At 31.2% G+C, this 20306-nt stretch overlaps 5 protein-coding genes across 8 annotated transcripts; 3 read left to right on the top strand and 2 right to left on the bottom strand.

Moving 5' to 3' along the window:
- Positions 1-50: 50 nt before the first annotated feature.
- Positions 51-1438, bottom strand: Dlc90F (dynein light chain 90F). Its single transcript, XM_069123325.1, has 4 exons — positions 1121-1438; positions 893-979; positions 479-644; positions 51-392 (listed from the first exon to the last, which is right to left on the bottom strand). Exons 2-4 carry the CDS (start codon positions 914-916, stop codon positions 244-246), a joined length of 339 nt encoding a protein of 112 aa, XP_068979426.1. The 5' UTR covers positions 917-979; positions 1121-1438; the 3' UTR covers positions 51-243.
- Positions 1439-1806: 368 nt separating this feature from the next.
- Positions 1807-4472, top strand: LOC138184895 (distal membrane-arm assembly complex protein 2). Its single transcript, XM_069123322.1, has one exon. The coding sequence runs from the start codon at positions 2168-2170 to the stop codon at positions 3005-3007; it is 840 nt and encodes a 279-aa protein (XP_068979423.1). The 5' UTR covers positions 1807-2167; the 3' UTR covers positions 3008-4472.
- LOC138184896 (U11/U12 small nuclear ribonucleoprotein 25 kDa protein) lies at positions 2679-3840 on the bottom strand. Its single transcript, XM_069123323.1, has 3 exons — positions 3553-3840; positions 3095-3372; positions 2679-2996 (listed from the first exon to the last, which is right to left on the bottom strand). The coding sequence occupies exons 1-2, from the start codon at positions 3838-3840 to the stop codon at positions 3118-3120; spliced, it is 543 nt and encodes a 180-aa protein (XP_068979424.1). The 3' UTR covers positions 2679-2996; positions 3095-3117.
- On the top strand, positions 4331-7026 carry LOC138184894 (integral membrane protein 2B). 2 transcript variants are annotated; one of them, XM_069123321.1, is made up of 7 exons: positions 4331-4471; positions 4957-5266; positions 5339-5514; positions 5594-5708; positions 5799-5945; positions 6021-6222; positions 6323-7026. In XM_069123321.1, the coding sequence occupies exons 1-6, from the start codon at positions 4403-4405 to the stop codon at positions 6140-6142; spliced, it is 939 nt and encodes a 312-aa protein (XP_068979422.1). In that variant the 5' UTR covers positions 4331-4402; the 3' UTR covers positions 6143-6222; positions 6323-7026. The 2 variants fall into 2 exon arrangements, with proteins under 2 accessions (XP_068979422.1, XP_068979421.1); XM_069123320.1 differs by having other exon boundaries at positions 4957-5514.
- A 1283-nt stretch (positions 7027-8309) lies between these two features.
- Positions 8310-20034, top strand: LOC138184889 (long-chain fatty acid transport protein 1). 3 transcript variants are annotated; one of them, XM_069123307.1, is made up of 11 exons: positions 8310-8625; positions 9762-10004; positions 14284-14434; positions 14887-15124; positions 15594-15819; positions 17287-17485; positions 17951-18143; positions 18396-18542; positions 18688-18825; positions 18972-19129; positions 19300-20034. In XM_069123307.1, exons 2-11 carry the CDS (start codon positions 9814-9816, stop codon positions 19606-19608), a joined length of 1950 nt encoding a protein of 649 aa, XP_068979408.1. In that variant the 5' UTR covers positions 8310-8625; positions 9762-9813; the 3' UTR covers positions 19609-20034. The 3 variants fall into 3 exon arrangements, with proteins under 3 accessions (XP_068979408.1, XP_068979407.1, XP_068979409.1); XM_069123306.1 differs by having other exon boundaries at positions 8310-8630; XM_069123308.1 differs by lacking the exon at positions 8310-8625 and adding an exon at positions 9136-9280.
- Positions 20035-20306: the final 272 nt, after the last annotated feature.

Below are 20306 nucleotides of genomic sequence, written 5' to 3'. Positions count from 1 at the left end.
ACATATATATACATACAAAAACAAAATATTTTAGTTAATAAATACAATAATTAGTGTCTTAAATGCAATGTATTTGCAATATAAAAAAATACATAATATATCATGAAAAGGAAGAAGCTATTGTGTAAAATAGATTTTATATTTCCTACACCATACTTGTAATTTTTGCAACTTAGTAAACGAAATTTTATTCTTTGTTGAGATTTTTGTTTATCAGGAAAGCGTTTAAAATACTAGAGTCAGTTAAATTGCTAGGCCAAATACAGAAACGATACAATACATTGTCTTGTTTTCCCAACGCACTGTACAACTACCATCAGTAGCATTATCCCAATAGCAAGAACTCGCAGTATGCAGTCCTGCTCCATTTTTTTGCATTATAGTACAAGTCACTAAAACAATTTTTTTAGTTCAATAAAAGATGAATTATTTAACTATAATTACTAAATTGGTTCTTGTGAATTATAAAAATACATACCTATATATTTATATGGCTTTTGAAGTTTTGTAAGATTCCCCAAACATCCTTCGACAACATTCGAAGTCCACTGATTTACTTTGTTATGTTGATAAGCATTTCCCCCAATAGATACTTCAATCGCTTCCTTAATAATTTTGCTTACATCATCGACCACAAATTGGGTCTAAAACATTAAAGTACTCACTAAATTACTATATAAAGATATTAGTCATTTAAATCAAATGTGAATGTACATATAAAATAAGCTATCAATATCAAAGTAACAGTAATTTTTGTCGTTAAAATAAACATCGTTTATAATAAATAAATATATAAAAAAGCATTAAAATATGAATCTATACAGTGTGTTCACATATTCTGACAGTTCAGAAATAGACACATATTTTATTTGAAAAAGAGAAAAATACTAACCTCTTCTTGCATATCTTCCATCATCTTGTCAAACTTTTAATAAATTGCACACCAATGACTTTTATATTAATCCAAAAATAATTACCCCTTTAATCAAAATACGATTAATAGATTGACATCGCCAATACTGTTAGAATATTAGATCATTTTTAATAATAATACACATTATTACAAATAAAAAATTACATGCTTTATAAATTATATTGGATTAATTATATTTTTTCTCACCTTATATATTTTTGCACACAAAAATACCGGCACAAATATATTATAAGACGTATTGCAGTTTCATCAGCAACACCAAAGAAATATCTAGTGACAACTACCGCAGAATGTAAATTGATTACTGTCGACTGTTGAACATTGCATATTCGTTCAGATGTTTGACATGTCAATTTCAAATAGTTTTAAATTTGAGCAGATAATTCAATATAAAATATAAAGGGTATCTTATCAAACTTAATATTTTATATTCTTTTGTTAATTTAAGTACACCTTCCTTAAAATATTAACTCATGTTTTTATAAATTGTACGGTACACAAAAGAAATTGTATAGGTTAAAATAATTACACGTCACAAACTACTGATTCATTAAAAATATCTTACTTTTATTAAAATATTTATTAGCATTAGTAGTGTTACTAGTATTAATATTAGCCTTAGTAGCAAACAATACAACGTGTTAGTACGTTATATTATTTCGGTATTCAATTAATTAATAACTTTAATAATTCCTTAATTGAGTATCAAATTTATTGCATTAATAATTAGATAATATACAATAATAATAGCAAAACTACAGATATCCATACAAATTTTCAATACCATTCAATTAGTATTACTATAATGCTATAATTGCTATTGAAATAATTTTCAATTTAGTGTATATACATACTGATCATCCATAATAGTATTTCTTGTTCTATTACGGCACGTATGTATAACTATGCGAAGCAATGTATGTAATTGAAATCATTGGTTTGAGGATTTTTTATGATTCGTGAAATTTTTATAATTTAAATTACGGCGGTAAATCGATATATTATGTTGACTATGGACAGTACAATATCATTATAGTGCACATGCCCAGTGTATATTATTAGACATATATACTCGCTGATGTTCAATAGCTTTAGTGAACAACTTCATTTTTGCAAAAGTATTGTTATTAAATGAATATTATAAAATTATACATATTTTGAAACAAGTTATGAGACAAGACAAACATTTGTGAGACAAGAGATATCATTCATACACGAAACTGCATAATAAAAATGTTACGTCAACGTTATACCCGTATGATATTCAAACAAATTTTTGAACATAAAAGTGTTTATAGACCGTTACAGGTTAACGTGACACGTTCGTTTTATGATAACCATGAAGCTATCAGTCACTTTATAAACTATTTACGTAAACGACAAATTACTGTTGGAACAAAAGCAGAAGCCTATGGCAGACACGTTTACGGTCCACCACTAGGAATGCTTACAAAGGTGGAAGCACCTAAATTGCATGATTTTCTTGTATTACGTCTACGACATTGGTGGAAACGTCAGAAAGATAATTACAAGGAATATGTCGAAAAAGAACAATATAAAAAATATATCATGGCAGGTCCAGATTTGGCAGCAGCTAAATTTGTTATAGAGTGTAGTGGTAAAATAAGGTTCAAAAATCACAATGAATGGATAGATAAAACTAAGAAGAGTGAACTTTCAAAATTGCCAGAAGAATATGATGAAAACTTTATTTTAGAGGAAATAGATTTCAATGGATATCCTATAAAATGTGAACATCTTGATTTTATTTTTAATCTCTATGATTTAAGAACACTAAGCTTCAGAGGTTGTAAAACAATTGATGATTGGTCATTGGATAAATTGTCTGCAGAATTTCCAAAGTTAGAGCATCTTAACATATCAGAATGTGAAAATGTAACAGAAAGGGGACTCGAAGCACTATATAGAATGCCTAACTTGAAGAAATTAACTGTAACTAATTTTCATGGATCTGCAGCATTCGAATTAACTTGTTTCTTATTAGAAGATGTCAATCCATATCTAAAATGTGAAATTCAACAACCACAATACAAATGTTTGCCTGAAAAATAATATATATAAGAAATCCGATTAATAATAATAGTATAATGTACTTTTTAAAGTATAAATTGCTATGTAATGTAAAATTGCAGTATTTACATATTACACGTTTTACACAAAAGCTAAGAGTGTTTTATCAATTTGTTTTTTTCTCTGCGTCTTTTTACATAATGTAATTCTACTTTGTTTGTGATTCCATAAGCTTTTATATTTTCATTGTCATTTATTAATCTAACATTCTCAAAACATAGATGATACTTTTTCCAAATATGTTTCCAACTTATCTTTTTTTTAACTTTCTCTCTCTTCAGAGATAAATTTGTATGTCGTTTTATAGCTTTCTTGAGATCTAGGACTGTAGTGTGGTGAGGGGGTACCTAAAATCATAAAGAATCAATTTAAAATAATCCAAAAATTGTTATATAGATTGTTTTCCTAATTTTTCTTTATTTTAATTATCAAACATAGTAAATATTATATACAAATAATATCAAATGTATAATAACGTAATACAAAATATAAAAAATATATAAAAAGTTATTTGAAAAATGTTTCACCACAATTCCAAGTTTTGGCAATTCTCCACGATTCAAATACAAAGTTATCGCTTGTCCTTGTGCAACTGCAATTTGAGCTTTGAGTTCCTCGATAGTAACATCCGCCGGTAGACCAGAAAGTAACGGATCACTTTCAATTATATTACGAATTGCTCCTTTTGTTAGCTTGACTAATTCATCATGATCAAGTTCTGCGCATTTATCAATTATTTCTTCTTTTTTAATCAAATTATTTTCCTGCTCTTCTTTTGATTTAGCGTTTTGAAATGTACACTGAACTTTATCCATAATTTCTATATATCGTGATTGAAAATACTGTAAACATTGAATGCATAAAAAAGATATTAAATAATAATAATATTAAGACTTCGTGCTTTGTGTAAATCATGTAATATTCTAAGTTGTATCGTTGTGTGTGTGTGTGTGTGTGCGCGCGCGCACACGCGCGCGCATGTGTGTATGCAGTCAAAATGTGCACATATAAATACATAAAATACCTGTTATACGTAGAAAACATTGAGAAGCGGTCGACTTCCTTTCACACGGAGTTGACGCATGCGCAAATAGTATTTATTAGTGCATTGAGGGCGCGGTTGTCACCGATCAATCTCGGTTGCATTTATATGTGTGTGTAGTTATGTGTATGTATGTCTGTATGTAGTTCATCCTGAAATTTTATGGATATAGCGCGCGATACTTAGCTACGTTGTGTAAGTTGTGTTACATTTCGATATTTGCCAAAGTGTGGTGATTATTCATTATAATTGTACGATCGAACGCACGGAAAAAATTTCCGTGCTAGAGGTCTATTGATATTTAAAAGAATACTGAAATCAAAACATTTATCAAGATGACGATCATCACAAAGGCCATTACTGAGAAGAAGGAACAACCGTTGTTTATTGCGGAGAATTCAGCGGTTAGCACTATTTTGATATTTATCAAACTCTAACACTAGTGATATTTTAATGTTGTTAACGATGAAACATTAATAGAAATAATCGCAGAAATTTTAAATCTAGTTTGCTCTTCATAAATAAATATTCATCATGTCATCGAATTTATCGTTCTCCATGAATTTTATTCATTTTTAATAAATTTATTTGTGTGTAAATGTAATTTTATCTTTGCCTTTTGCATAGTGCTGCGTATTTGATACATTTTATGACGTCGTTTAATAGTTCGTTACACGTATTCACCATTATCGCAGACCAGCGACGATATAGTGGTGGTGGGATTGTAAAATTGATATAGATAGATGAGAGTTCATCTCTAGAAAATTACTGTTCCCATTTAGTTAATCGTTGTAAATATTAAAATGATATTCTTTTCTTCATCAAACATTGTTTTCATCAAAACTCATGAAGTAGGGTTCAGTATAAATAAATATCATTATATAAACAGGAAAATGGTAAACGGGATGCGGAGGCACAATGCTTGAAGTCTGATGTGGGAGGTCATTATTTTGTTTCTCGGAGAAGCATTTATCGCATTCATGTGACCGCAACATTTTTACTGTTTCTCGTTGCATTGATGATTCTGATAATTGGAGTCATAGGTGGATTATACATATACAGACAATATGCTAGAACACAAATGCACAGATTTAAAACTGGATGGTACAGCATTCCTTATGACAAATCAAGCAAAACACCTTATACCAAAGATGCAGTACATGAAGGCTTGGTAGCAGATTCTAATTTAATTATACAAGGTTTGAGAAGAGCTACAGAACAAGAAGCTATGGATATTATGAAAAATATTGACTCTGGTTTGATTATAAAAGGTTTGAGGAGAACTACAGATCAGGAAGCTGCGGATATTGCGAAAAATGTAGATAACATCAAAAGCTTCTTCAAGGAACGATTTGAGATCGATTTGGAAAATGAGCACTATGAGAAAATTGATGTGCCAGATTTCCGTGGCGGGCGTCAAGGTCGATTTGTACATGACTTTAACATTGTAAGCATGTTGAAATATGTATTATATAAGGTATCTGACAGAAAGAATATATTACTTTGTATAATTTATTTCTTTATAGAATAAAACTGGCATAATTGATATTGATGGGCAATGTTGCTTTGTGATGCCACTTGATCGTCAAGCAGTTTTACCACCGCGCAATATGTATGATCTTCTCAGAAAAATGTATAATGGTAATTTTCGTATATTTTGTAAAACAAATGAATTCGAATTTGAAAATAAGTAATATAATAATATATTTTTTATTTGTATAATGGTTGCAGGTTATTACGAAGTAGACACAGAAATTGTGCGTAAAACAATGAAAGTGGTTACTCCACCAATCTCTGATTTATCAGTTGTTGGGACATATATAGCTCGTGAATGTCAGGATTTACCAACATATATGTTGACAAAAGTAAATTCAAATGGTCGGTATATTCAATACTATCTAATGATTGTTTAATATTATTGATTGGATTAAAGTATATATCTTTATTTTGCAGTTGTTAAACGTAGCATATCAAACGGAGTATTTGGACAATTTGCAGGAAAAAATATCATAGAATTTGACATTTTGAACTTAGAAGATATAAATGCATATAACAAGAAAAGTCCACAAAATTGAACAGAAGGAATTTATAATTATTTTAGAATATTTACCGTTGTAGATCAATGTAAAAATTATATCCAATCCAGCAAACTTAGGTAATTTCTTTGTAAATTGCTACAAATCATATTGCCACCAACTTCATTTTTTTTAAATCCACGAAGAACTACTTATTTTTAAATATACATTCACTTTCAGGACGTTCATTAAATCTTCCCATCATTTCCTATCTTAGCTCCAAATCAGTAATGCTATAATAAAAATAAGATATGTTAGTTATTGTACATCTGTTTAACATTTTATGAGAGTTTAATTCAGTAGCATGCTGATTATAAATGGCTGATGCGGTTGCAGAACTATTGCATTTTTACATAAACGTGTGTCAAGTACATATCCAACTTAAGTAACAGTGAAATGTCAGTGGTGCTTATTTATAAGGTAGAACTACATTTATTTACTTTTTATGCTTAAATTCTTTGTCGAACGGTTCTAGTAAAATGATAGAGATAATTCATATTAAAATTGTTGTACACCTAATACATAGTCATACAATCGAATGACTAATAATTGTACAAACTAGCACGTTATTTTATAAATCGTATAATAATTCTATAAATCACGGATTTAAATGTTTTTATGAAAAATAATTTACACTTTCACCCGTTTATGAACAGTTGTAGTTTAAGAACTAATTAAAATACGTTTAAACGATATTTGTTCTTTCGTTAGATAATAGTAAATGTGTTGCAGAAACACGTGTTCTATAACACGTATTCTGAAAGAAGTTTAGCAGTAAAATATGTATTGAAAATGATAAAACATGAATAATAAAGTTACTGTGACCAGGTCAATAGTATGAAGATTACAAATTAAAGCATGTGATTGAATAGTTCTACATCAAACTTTCTTTCTGTCATATAACATTCCTGCTATGAATTTTGATTTTATTATTAAATTACAAAGAGAGTTAATATATGTGTATTATTTTATCAAACTTGATTGCATATATCTTTTTGTAACATGCGATTGCGTGATTATTTAATTTTACAATAAAATGAATAACGATCGTATTTTATTTGCATTTTTAATAGATTTTTAAGCTTTACCGTTTATGAGCAAACCAGCCTCAAGTATGTATGTCTTCTTTAATTTATCAAATCTTCATATCAATCTTAATAAATTTAAAATAACACTTTAAATTTAATAGGTTTTGTTTTAATGTGATTATAAAATTATAGATATAATCAAGATTTTGGTAATTTCAATTGAATTTCTCTTCCTGGTAATCAGTTTTATTTAAACCATTTGGAGATAATATGAAATTTGTTTTGGAAATCAAAATGATGTGCTATTATATTACCTATTTGTATTTTATATATATCACAATCTTTAATATTATTTAAGTTTATTTTTCGTATATTACAAATCATATATTTTCGATTAAAATATACTATGCTATATGAATACTGATTATTCATTGTTCTTTAACATATAGATGGTGCTGCGATCTAATTATACGCAGATCATTAAAAATTATAATTCTTTCATTGACAATATGAATTTTTATTTTAAAATATATGTGAATGTAAAATATATGTGATCGAATTTTTCTAGTGCATTATTGTATTTATAATTAATAAATATGTAAAAGTAAATAGTAATGGTTGCAGAAGTTTTCATGTTGAAAACTAACAAAGTATCGTACATAACAACGTATTATATTAGTTACCAGAATTATAATTAAATTGAAATCTCGAATAAGTGTCTACAGCATATTTAACATATTTTGGCAAAAATGACTTTTAAGTTACATTGTTCCATAAGTTTTAAACACCTCGCGTGCTTCTTATGTTTATTACATTACATCATCTTCTGGCGAAATATCTGCAGCAAGTTTGTGTGTATGAAGACGACCGACAAGAATTGTAGATTAACGTCTTATAGTCTATACAAATGAGGAGCAAGAAACGTAATAATATAAATTTTCAAGCATTCTTTACACAAAAAGCAAACTGTTTCTAATAAACGTTTTCGAATAGAATTTTTTTTTCCATTTCACTTTTCTTTGCTTGTTTATCTTTAACCGTGATTTTTGAAAAAAACTCTCAATAGGCAAACTCGAAAGCAAAAAGCATACATGAAACAAAACGGCGCTTGCTCAGGTTTGCAGAGTGGCTGGGCATGCCTAGTAGCGATGCGACAGGAACGTGAAGTTGGAGGAACGCCGTTGGTAGGAATCTCGTTAAAATAAAACTTCGATTTTCTGTTGCTTTGTACGTACACTATCGCTCGGGAATTATTCTCAGTGGTGGCGCAATAGCGAAGTGCCGTCGGAACGCGGTGTCTGCAGTCCAGTCAGTCGCTTTGCCGGCTGTTAGTGTTGTTGGTGCATCGTCGAGAGTGGCCTCGCTCCGAGAGGCACAGGATATTGATTTGCACGCCGTCTCGTACGATTTTCAATTCAGGATCAACCGTGGTGCTTCTCGTACCCCTTGAAACGAGTAAGGTACTTATTTATTCTCGTGCACCACATGCAATTTCATCTTAACAGAAGAAATCTCGAATAAATTTCCAGCGATTTTGTTAAAATCACTTGGTATTTTGTACAAAATATATATGAGGGAACTGGATTGGGATTGGATCAAAAGATTGTGACATTTTTATATATTGTCTCAGCTGGATCGTGGTATCAGTAAAACATAGGATATATTGATCGTTGCGATTGTAATTGTGATATAAAGGGATATAAAGAGTCGTGATAGTGGAACATCAAAATGCATCGAATTTTGCATAGTTATAGTATAGTAATATGTTATCTGGTTTCGATATCTAATAATAACTTAAAATGGTCGTGGTATTTATCTTTTAAAACATTAACTCGTAGGTTTTTGTTATATATAATTGCGTGTGAGGAAAGTGACGATGTGACATTCGAGCATGAAAGATTCATCGGGGCGTTTTACGCGGTTCTGGATGTAATATTGATCGTGACACGTTGCACATAGGTATAAATGATCGTTGTTGTGGCACTCGCGTATCCCTATAGCGGAAGGTTGCGGTTGTCGGAGCTGTAGCACGTGCGACTCCAAGACAAGGAGGCCGTCCAAGCAATCTCGTGCATCTTTGAAACAAAGAACCTTGTCGTATTAATTCGGTGTAAGTTCTTTAACAAAGAGACTGACCGTGGTTCATAGCGTGACTCTCAGATGCAAACATCGTTCGTGGCGTGTTTTTGTTGGCTTCAAAATAGAAAAGACTGGCCGTGGCATTTAAATGGGCCAGAATTTAATAAAATTTAAGAAAGTTTGACTCGATATGCGAATAATTGATACGATTACGTCGTCAACCCTTAAAATGCTAAGTATTGATCGCTGCACTTTGTGCGAGTCAGAAATAAAGCTACTGATTGTGTTAGCTTACATAATTTTGAAACGCCCGAGAGTAATCGTTCTACATAGAAGTTAACTTTCCTATATGTAAAATAGAAAATAAAATTAATCTTCTTTGGTGCAAAAGTAGCAACGTTATTCTCGCGGAGACGTTCTTACCCTGAGTAGAAGAACAGTACGCGATATAATTGGTCTTTTCATATTCGGTATACATATAAGGAAACTGATCATCATGTTACCTTTTGCAGTTCCGAGGTACGGGTACCAGAACTCAGCGAACAGACTGGGTGACGCTGGATCATGGATGTTACACTTTTGCTGTTAGCTCTGGGTGTTATTGCTGCGATGTTCGGTGTTGTGGCGACGAGGTTCGGTTTCCCTGGGTTCAACAAGATCGCCCAGGTCGCGCTTGCTCTGGCCTTACTTCCAGTTATCTGCAAATTTCATCGGAAGCTATATATCATTTGCAAAGTTCTACCTCGTGACCTAAAGTAAGTCCTAAATCTATTATTATCGATTGACTGCTAATTTTAAGGCATTCGTGGAGAGTTTGAAAGTGCAACAATGAACATAATGCAAAAACGTACAAAACACCCAAATTATAGTGCTCGTTATAAGATTTATTACAGTATGTAAAATAATTCTTTACCTAGAGCCCATCTTTTTTATATTGGCGAAAATATACATTTTCATAAAGTTATCAACGTTACATGCGGAAATTGATAGGATCGAAGTAGAGAAAACTTTTCACCAAATATTGGAAATTGTTGAATGCCGATAATTGATGAATACTATTGAATGTATGAAATAGCGAAAATAATATAGTATTCGTTAATAACTCTTTCGACTGCGTCAGAGGTTATTCAGGAGGTAGCAGTAAGATATTACTTAAAGAAAGATACAGTGAGAAAGTGTTAAAGCTTTTAGGAAAATGAATATTTATTTATATGCCTATATTGATCTCGGTTTAAAGTGCATAAGGTCTTCGCGAGACTATTGTACGACAAGCTTTATTAACTAGAAAAAGTCACGTCTGGAAATTTATACTATGAATCTCTTTGGATGTGCTATATTTCGTAGCCTTACCATGTGCAGGTCATTCGCTGCGTTCATGAAGTATTTATAAAAGTAACGTTCATTAGTCTAGACTAAACATTTCGTAGTTATCGTAATTATATAATATTTCGTTTCTTTGTGACTGTTTAATTTATTTTCTATTACGTTAACGCGTAAAACAGCGAATTTTATTTTCTCTCTGTTTGCAACATTTATTTATTTAAAAATCTACTTATCATATTTTTTCCTATAATCTTTATACATTATATTTATTATGCAGTTAGAAGGAGAAGCTTACTAATAAGGGAATAATGGCAAAGAAAAATATAGGAAGCTCGGTTCTCTATACGCTTGATCCCAATGATTCAACATTCATATCGCGGCTCCTTATCAGCCTTTATCGCCTGCTTCGCTCTACACAAAGTCATTACCAGTACCTTCGTATAGCCTTTTTGATTGTTTTTCAAACGTTTCGCTTTCGTCCGCGACGAGAAAGTACTTGCTTATACCAGATGCGTTTCTTCAATCATGAACGGTCACTGACCTGCGTAAGGCTACGCTCGTTGGCTAAAAAGACCGTTAGAGAAAAGAAATGCTTACTTTGGTAAATATGCTCGTATCTACTCGTTTTTCTGTACGTATATGTGGCAAAAGTAATGCACACGTCACTCGATAGTAGGACAAAGTGGTATCGGTAGTGTCAGTATCGAGATCAGAACGCGGAATTATTTGTCTAATGCAAGAAACATAGTTCCGTTATCATCGATGGTTAAATGAACTTCGATTGCGGAATACAAAGGTTAACGGAGTAGATTAGAGAGGGATGATTTGATAGAATATTTGAAGATCAAACAAGATGCGAGAAGGGTATGGAATTGTTATTGGAGAAAAATGGATCGTATCTCTCTCTCTCTTTCTCTCTGCTACTATTACATCTCATAATAAATATGTTCCTCGTACTTTTCTGTACCCAAGAGTTGTCTGTATCCGTTGCATTGTGTCGACGCATAATACTATTAGTCGGTTGAGCGTATTTGTAAAAGTTGATACAAAGCTGATCGAATACAATTTTCTGTATGACAAATGCTTAAGAGGAGGGAAAAATTAATTTTTCTATTTAGTATCACGTTTTTTAATAGCTTTTAATCCAGCGATATGAGACCAATGAGTAGAAAAAGTAGAGGTAAATTGCGTTATAAAATATAGAATGTCTCGAAAAGGAAGATGCTTCCGATATTTTATTTTATTATCACTGAGATTTTTATCAAAAGCTGCTGTCTTCTTCGAGTAGTTGAAAGAATGTGTTTCGCGATTATTTGCTAATTACATATATACTTTGCAAATCAAAGAATCGCTCTTAGATAGTAAATACGAGCGTAGAAATCTCGTCGGATCTATCCTAAGTCTATTTTAATACTATTTGTTGCTCCTGATCCGAATTAGCAGTGATTATGTTCTCGCAGCACTATATACGATATACACAAGGTAATGAAAAAAGATGAATTTTTCTATTCGTCCAGTAGATAGCTGAACTTTTTATATAACTACTTGTTATAATTGACATTGAAGGATGAACATCAAAGCTTGTTATTACTGGAAAAGGTGCACGTACGCGCATCGCACTTCCTGTCACTGATACAAATTCCAAAGTTCAATCAATGTGTATCTTGGACCATGCGATAATGTCATTTAAACTAACTTATCATTGACAAACATATTTGAATCAGTTGTAAGTTTTACTTGTTTTTCCATGATTGTTCAAAGTTCAAACGTTATATATGATGTCCCATCAATGGCTCCCCGATAAATGATCATTCACATTAAAACGTGTTATGTCTATGATATGAAACGTAGTATAAATAGTAGCGTAAACAGCAATGAAATTTTACCGTCCAATAAAATTGTAGGTAAATGTTTGCATATAATCAGAGTTCTTGTATCATTCTAAATATTTGTTTCAAATAAACGACACAAGCAATTTCGAATTTTATAATTTTCTGTATGACAGAAATTTGGTAAAAAAGATAGAGAACACAGCGTTAAGCGAAGCGAAAAGTTTCGATCTTAATTATCGAAGCTGAAGAAGCTGGATAATTTTCAACTTTAAATGATGGGAATTCGAAGAAGAAATATACGACATTAAAAACATACGAGGACAAAGGGTAATGAACCGACAGTTCTAAATATGATTAAAATCCGAAGAAGACATAGAAAATAGAAAGCGAACGAGGGAGAATGGATTATACAGTGTTGAGTATTTATAATTAGAATTTTAAGACATAAGATGGATAGCGGAAGGGAGTATGCAAGCCTGGAGGTCTAAAAGAAATAAATCTAACATCTTCTTTCGTTTACAAGTAATTGGTGAAAAATCAAGATTTATATAGGGGACTTTTAGCAACGTTTTAACTCTATGTTCATATTTCGAGTATAAAATTTCGAGTTTTTAAATCCGACATGATTACGTGTCTTCAAAATTTTTCATTTTAAATATCAGATTAAATTTCATAGAGAAAACTGGAAATATAAGGCATAGACAACGAAGAAAGGTAGATTATCTAAATTTAAGTTTCCTAAGAATTTCAAAAAAAAAAAAAAAAAGTAAAATGTATAAGGCATAGATAGATAAGAAATTTTTCAATTTTAAGTATTTTGCAATGAAATTAGAAGATAAGAATATGACGATATGAAGAATAGACGATAAGAAAATGTAGGTCGTCTTTTGTTAGACGTATTGCGTACATACGTACATTAGATACAGACTACCAACATATCGCAAGATACATATATGTTTAAAATTTCTTTATTAAATCGTTTCGAACGTTGTTAACTTAGTTGTAATTTTAAAATTGCACTGAATATTGTATGCGTGAATAAAACTAATTTATATTAATTATAAGTTTAGCAGTATGCCATTAATTAGTACCGTATTTTATCAATGCGAGTAAATTTACTTCTTAGTAGAAAATGAATTTGTTATCTGTTTATTCCTAGTCAAACTGTTACCTTCGTCTTTTTTTCCTTTTCTATCTAAGATGCGATACGATGTAATATCTTTGTTACCAACTTTTTACGGTACATCGTAACATAAAGCGACAAAGCATTTCTAATATTGTACTGTAATATGTACTGTAGGTGTTATCTAGCAACTTTTGTCATTACTGATGTTAATGACACTAGTTTTTACCTTTTCGTTAGTATTTACATACTTACTTTTGGCTTATCAAATCTAATAATTAAATACAATGTATGTAATCGGTTATCTATTGCACTTGTAATAATAGAAGAACTCGGAAAAGATAATACAATTGATGACATTTTTTTTTTGATGAAATCGTAGGCAAAGTTAAGCTTTAATTAGAAAATCCGTAGAGTTGCAGAATCTTGAAAATTCGCTAAAATATTTTTCTGGTAATTATGTTTATTTAGAGAAATTAGCAAAGTTCGATTCATCCTTCGTGAAATTAAAACAGATAAATGTTATCTTATTTGTGTAAATATGTTTTTGAATGAACGTAATTGCGTCAGTGTGTACGTAAAAAATTAAGAAAAAACGCGATAAACGCGAAGCAGAAAATTGAACGACGATTTTAAATTAATTTCATTGGAAATGCAATAAACATATAGCTAGAAGAAAGATTCAAGTTTTTCGATAAAAATATATAATTTTATCAAACTCTTAATCTCGTGAAAAATTATGTTTATAATTTTCAGATTCCTGTATCGTGCTGTTACGGCAGAAATCGAAATAAAAGGGCAACGTCGAAACAATATGACGGTCGTGAAGGTATTTAAGAAAAGAGTGGATCGTTATCCTAACAAGCCTTGCTTCTTCTTCGAGGATCAAGTTTGGACTTATTCCGACGTATGTACATACGCAACATGCGAGCTCGATAATTTCAATCGTGGAAATTAATTTATTATTTGTCGATTTTTTAAATCTTTCGGTTTTCTTTGAAGAACATTGATGCTGAGGAAGATTACGTTTTCGTTTATATGTCTGCAGGAATCTTGTCTGTTGAAAATAATTTTCATTTGTTCATAAACACGAATACATCCGTAGTAGTATATAAAAAGGTTGTAAATTAATTCAATTAATTCTTTAAACAGAATTATAGAAAGTCAGAGACAGGTATTTCATGCATCATATTACAGATTCAAGTGAAAAAACATCTCTGTTTATTTTACTCTCTTTTTTTATTTATTATTTATTATTTGCAAATAGTACACTGAATACAACGATTGGTTATTTTTTCTCTTTCATCTGCAGATATAAGAGACAATAAGAGGATAATGTTTAAAACTTCAAACTTGCAGATTAATAAATATAGCAACCAGATAGCATATATTTTTCAAAAAGCTGGTTACGTAAAAGGAGATGCTGTGGCCTTAATGATGCCCAATAGACCAGAATATGCCGCGATTTGGCTTGGCCTGGGAAAACTCGGTGTCGTTACTGCACTGATTAACACAAATTTGCGTCTCCAATCTTTGATTCATTGTCTTCGTATCGCTGAAGTGAAGAGTATCATTTACGTGGAAGAATACTCGTCTGGTAAATATGACATGGACGTGATTTATCTTGCATTAATTACGACGTGATAAAGAAAGGGAAAAAAGGCAATTGAAGGAACGAGACATCAGAAAGAAATCGTTATTTAAGATGTGGAACAATTATTCAGTAAAGATCATTGTTAATGGAATTGCAGATAACTTGCTATCTTTAACGTTTAATTTATTACAAAATGTGATTTTCTCTGATTACATATGTTTATTTTAGTCGAGTATGAAAGGTCGTTTAAATAACAGAGGATGAGGGAGAGAACAGTAAATCAAGTGCTTGTTCAGCCATTAAAATCATTAAAATAAAGTTGAAGAGACATTTCAGTATATTCTTCTAACAATAGTGTGTAAATCGTAGCATAAATTATTGAATTTTCTACATTAGAAATAACGATGATTATAGAAATGTAGGTAGCACAAGAATTCGGACAAATATATTTAAATTTATATTGTCTTTTTAGCCGTCGATGACATTATGGACTCGATCCAGGGAATCGCGAGATACAAAGTATGTTTCAAGTCTGAAACCTGTGAGAACGGAGTGTACGATTTGAACAAACTTATATCGGAAGCCAGCACGAATGAGCCTGTCGTGAAAGACGAACCCAATTACCGGGATAAGCTGCTATACTTTTACACAAGCGGTACCACTGGTTTACCGAAAGTTGCAATAGTTCTCAATTCGAGGTAAGAACACATATTCTTTAAATCTTTTCTTCAAATGTAGTGGAACGAGGCTTTTATCCTATTGCCATTAGTTCAATTAAAGAGGGTGATTGGCTTACTTAGTATTATTTATAAAATTATTATTTCGAGTCATGTTAAATATAATCGTTAGTTTTGAAAGTATAGTTATAGTTTTAAAAAAATCAAGCAGGTGAAACACATTCTGTATGACGCGGTTTCATTTTTTTTTCTGCATTGAACTTTAACTAAAAAGTGGTCAAGGTTGATAGTATTGTTAGATACTATACCCTAGAATTTACTATAATCTTTAACACAAAAGTTGATTTATTATGTAAAAATATCGACCCTCCGTACCTAGGTCAGTCTTGAACGACAAAATTAAGACAACGCTTTAGAAACTTAAAGTCAAATCAACGGTATTCCTTTTAATGGTATTATATGGCGATTGAGTAAATCTCCTGATTACAATTAACTTTGTAACATAATTATAGAACCGATAATTCCAGGTCTGCGTAATTGTATTATCTAAAATCTAATAAACAATATAATTCGGACGAAACTCTAAAGAGAAAAATTATTGTAGAAAAGGAAATAAAATTTTGAAGGTAGAAATGATTGTACATGCATTAAACATTGAACGTTTCATTTATTCGACATTTTACTACTACAAATAATTATTATTTCTAGTGTGGTAAATTAATTTATTGTTAGCAAATAAAATATTTTTAACCAAGTTTTTTTTCTACGGATAACGGTATCGTTGGAAATATTTTATCGAAAATATGTAATTTTCCATTCTGCTCATTACTAAGTATATAAAAAAACAGGTAACGAACCTGATTTGTACTGTTGGAGCAAGTTCTAGTAAAGGTTTTTAAACTTTCATTTATGCTTAGACAGAGTTCCGTGTACAGAATGAATGATCTCCCTGCTGAACGTATAAATGATCTATAATCCTCTCAGGAAAGCCTTACGACTCGTCGAGAATGAGATTACATGTAAATGTAGTCTCTTTACCTAGAGACTGCTTCCTGTCTGCCTGCATTATGACTGTTTTATGCTACTAATAAAATACCCTAGCTCTCCTGTCCATGTCAACTTCCATTTCGATTTATCGTTAATTCTTTTGGATGAAATAAAGAAGCAATTTAATTCAATCATACGTGATATATTAATTTTGAACATGACGTGCAATGAAAAAGTATATAGAAAGATTTTAAGAATTTCTTTCAATTTTAGATTCCTACTTTTTATAAATATTTTATTTCTGCTAACATTCTTTAAAACTATTTCAATTTCAAGCCCGTCAGATAAGATTACATGAAATCAGACAATAACGGTTTCAGTGATTACTATTTATGATATAAAAGTACTATTTGTGTTATAAATAATTGAAACAACATTAATTATTTCGTTGTACTTTATGATACAAAGAATAAAAATAATAACGTAACGTATGTGTTACAGATACTTGCTGGTCGTAATGCCCTTTAATTTGGTGGGCTTGAGATCGGGTGATATCCTATACAATCCAAATCCCTTGTACCATACTGCTGGTGGAATGCTTGGAGTAGGTTTCGCAATTCTGAAAGGTATACCAACCGTGTTAAGGACCAAGTTTTCAGTGTCGGCTTATTGGACAGATTGCATCAAATATAATTGTACCGTAGGTGATTTACAAAATTTTTATACTGTATAGCGATCTCAGTGAAATTAATGCTTACAAAATTGAATTTTCAATTCGTTCATTTTCGTCACGATATCCATTAGTCTCTCCAAAGCAGAAGGAACGGCTTATAAAGAAGAATAAGTTAGTACATTGCGCTATACAGATTTGAGTCATTTTGCTATATGTAAAATTACATATTCGACGTTATTTTGTTCCTAAACTTTATGAAAAATAATTAATTTACTGATATCGTTAATACCTCTAAAACATCCAAATTATATTAAGTGTTTTCATTACTGATTAATTTGCAACAATTGCATAATTTATAAGAGAATATTTTTTATTATTAATGCGTTTTTAATTATTAAGTTAGTGCACGGCGTAGTATAACAATTGATTGGACATTGTGCAATTTTTAAATGTAATAGCCCGTTCCTATCAAATTGTAATTTTGTTTGTTAGGCAGCACAATACGTCGGTGAAATGTGTCGTTACTTGCTGAATGCACCCCCTAAACCGGAAGATAATGCGCATCGTTTGAGACTCATGTTTGGAAATGGCATGAGGCCGCAGATTTGGGGCGAATTTGTCAAACGCTTCAACATCAAACGAATTTCCGAATTCTACGGATCTAGCGAGGGCAATGCTAATATTGGTAACATTCGATATTTTAATTATATATCTAGGAACGTTATGTAAAAACATTTGGAAAATATTCTTATATTTTATATTGCAGCGAAGTATCTGTCTTTATTCAATTTCGAATTTCGATCGTATTTTATATTGTAATCAATTTTACTTACTTACAGCATTCAAATAAAATTGTAATAATAAATCACAAACTGATATTCCTTATTCTAATTCTTACAGTAGAGATTTTAAATAATTTGTTATTGTTGTATTACAGCTAATTTAGACGGTCGAACTGGCGCCGTCGGTTTTGTGCCACTAATTGTGCCACGAGTGTTTCATCCTCTTGCAATTATCCGCGTAAATAACCAGACATACGAGCCTGTTAGAGGAACGAATGGCTTATGTATGAGAGCAGAAACAAGTAAGAATTTTAAACAATTCATAACGGATGCGAAAGCAAACTTTGCTGAAATATTGGTTTTGTCGTGTTAAATTTATTTTTGTAATACACTTCATACGAAATTCTACTTATTTTCTCTGCAAAACTATCTTTTTTTTTGACGTAGATGAGCCAGGCATGTTCATAGGATTAATAAAAGAAGGAGACGCGTTAAGAGAGTTCAATGGATATCTGGATAAAGAAGAATCGAAAAGAAAAATAATACAAGATGTGTTTGTGAAAGGTGATAAGGCCTTTCTAACAGGTGAGTTGTACTTTAATAACTGATCAGGGACTTATATGCAGTCGTAAAAGGACCTTCGCCCAATCAAATGTTCATTTAAATAAAAGTCTTTACCACCAACGATTTTCTCTTAAGATAATTTCTATTTTCTGGAATTCTTTTCTTAGGTGATATTTTAGTAGAGGATGAATACGGTTATATCTATTTCAAGGATAGAGTAGGCGACACGTTTAGGTGGAAGGGAGAAAACGTTGCTACTGCAGAAGTGGAGGGAGTTATCAGTAATATTGCAGGAAAAAGAGACGCTACCGTTTACGGAGTTCAGGTTTGTTAACAAAAATAATTATATACGCCTTTGGTATAACATTAATACATAGATAATTTTAATAAAAGACATAGTTAATTACTACGTAAAACTTGTCACACTTTTTTGAATATAAAGTTTGACTTGTATTTTAAATCTAAAAACGTGAATTAATTTTAATATCACCGAAGGTGCCTGGAATGGAAGGAAGGGCAGGAATGGCAGCGATAGTTGACCCAGACAGCCTTCTGGATTTCAAAGCTCTTGCAGAAGGTTTGGAGAAAGCACTGCCAGCATATGCTAGACCAATCTTCTTGCGAATTGTGAAAGAACTGGAAATAACAGGGACATTTAAGTTGAAGAAGATGAACCTTCAAAAGGAAGGTTTCGATCCGAGCAAAATTCAAGACAAGATGTACTTCTTATCCGGTAACAAAGAATACGTCGAAATCACACCAGAACTTTATCAAGAAATTATTTCCGGATCGAGAAAGTTCTAGTTGTAACATTAACGCTTGGCGAGCGACACTCAATTGTCGAATATACTTGTAAAACGAGAACATATATAACTTTTTTTACAACATGAATATGACTTTCTGCACGCGCCTTGTAGATACAATGCATAGGATATTATGTAATAACATCAGGCATGTTAAACCATAGAATTATAGGCGGATGTTTTTTGAACTTATGAAAAGAAGGGGAGAGAGTTATTTTTACGAGGGCTCAAAAATAGGAAAAAGAGATAAGCGGAAAAGAAATTACATTTTTGTCATCAACGACGGGAGACGAATATGGTGACATGTTCCTGTTTATTTTATAAATACTGTGTATATTTTTAATCAAACGAAACGGTCCGTAGTATAAGACAAATTGGCATTGTAGGTAGGAAGATAGCAACGAATAAAGTCATTCTTAACACGTAATGCTGATTTTTCATCAGAAATACCTTATTTAAGCATATAGAAATTTCTCAGGTCTTTAGATAATTCTACCTGCGACTATAAAACAATCAAAAAGAAATAAATTACTTACGTCTGCAGTATTTAGATTACATGTAATTTGTCACATCGTATATCGTTTGCAAATTTATTATTTATACGTATATGTTTATTAAATTTGCACTCGTCCCATTTGCGTTTATGCCAAAATGCCGATAGATTAAAAACAAAATGTGAATATACACGATGATTAAGCA

This window comes from Bombus flavifrons, chromosome 11, assembly GCF_040668555.2.
Source record: "Bombus flavifrons isolate JBK064 chromosome 11, iyBomFlav1_principal, whole genome shotgun sequence".
NCBI lineage: Eukaryota > Metazoa > Arthropoda > Insecta > Hymenoptera > Apidae > Bombus > Bombus flavifrons.
Note: the sequence above shows the minus strand (reverse complement) of the source record. Positions and strands in the feature narration are given on the sequence as shown.

Excerpts from the sequence above, each read along its gene's own strand:
- Dlc90F (XM_069123325.1), bottom strand. The coding sequence starts at position 916 with ATGATGGAAGATATGCAAGAAGAG. Across the intron at positions 645-892 it reads TGGAAGATATGCAAGAAGAG|ACCCAATTTGTGGTCGATGA; the intron begins GTTAGTATTTTT and ends TTAATGTTTTAG. Across the intron at positions 393-478 it reads AAAGCCATATAAATATATAG|TGACTTGTACTATAATGCAA; the intron begins GTATGTATTTTT and ends AAATTGTTTTAG.
- LOC138184895 (XM_069123322.1), top strand. The coding sequence starts at position 2,168 with ATGTTACGTCAACGTTATACCCGTATGATATTCAAACAAATTTTTGAA.
- LOC138184896 (XM_069123323.1), bottom strand. The coding sequence starts at position 3,840 with ATGGATAAAGTTCAGTGTACATTTCAAAACGCTAAATCAAAAGAAGAG. Across the intron at positions 3,373-3,552 it reads TGCCAAAACTTGGAATTGTG|GTACCCCCTCACCACACTAC; the intron begins GTGAAACATTTT and ends TTATGATTTTAG.
- LOC138184894 (XM_069123320.1), top strand. The coding sequence starts at position 4,403 with ATGACGATCATCACAAAGGCCATTACTGAGAAGAAGGAACAACCGTTG. Across the intron at positions 5,709-5,798 it reads TCTCAGAAAAATGTATAATG|GTTATTACGAAGTAGACACA; the intron begins GTAATTTTCGTA and ends TAATGGTTGCAG. Across the intron at positions 5,946-6,020 it reads GACAAAAGTAAATTCAAATG|TTGTTAAACGTAGCATATCA; the intron begins GTCGGTATATTC and ends TTTATTTTGCAG.
- LOC138184889 (XM_069123307.1), top strand. The coding sequence starts at position 9,814 with ATGGATGTTACACTTTTGCTGTTAGCTCTGGGTGTTATTGCTGCGATG. Across the intron at positions 15,820-17,286 it reads GCAATAGTTCTCAATTCGAG|ATACTTGCTGGTCGTAATGC; the intron begins GTAAGAACACAT and ends TATGTGTTACAG. Across the intron at positions 18,826-18,971 it reads TGATAAGGCCTTTCTAACAG|GTGATATTTTAGTAGAGGAT; the intron begins GTGAGTTGTACT and ends TTCTTTTCTTAG.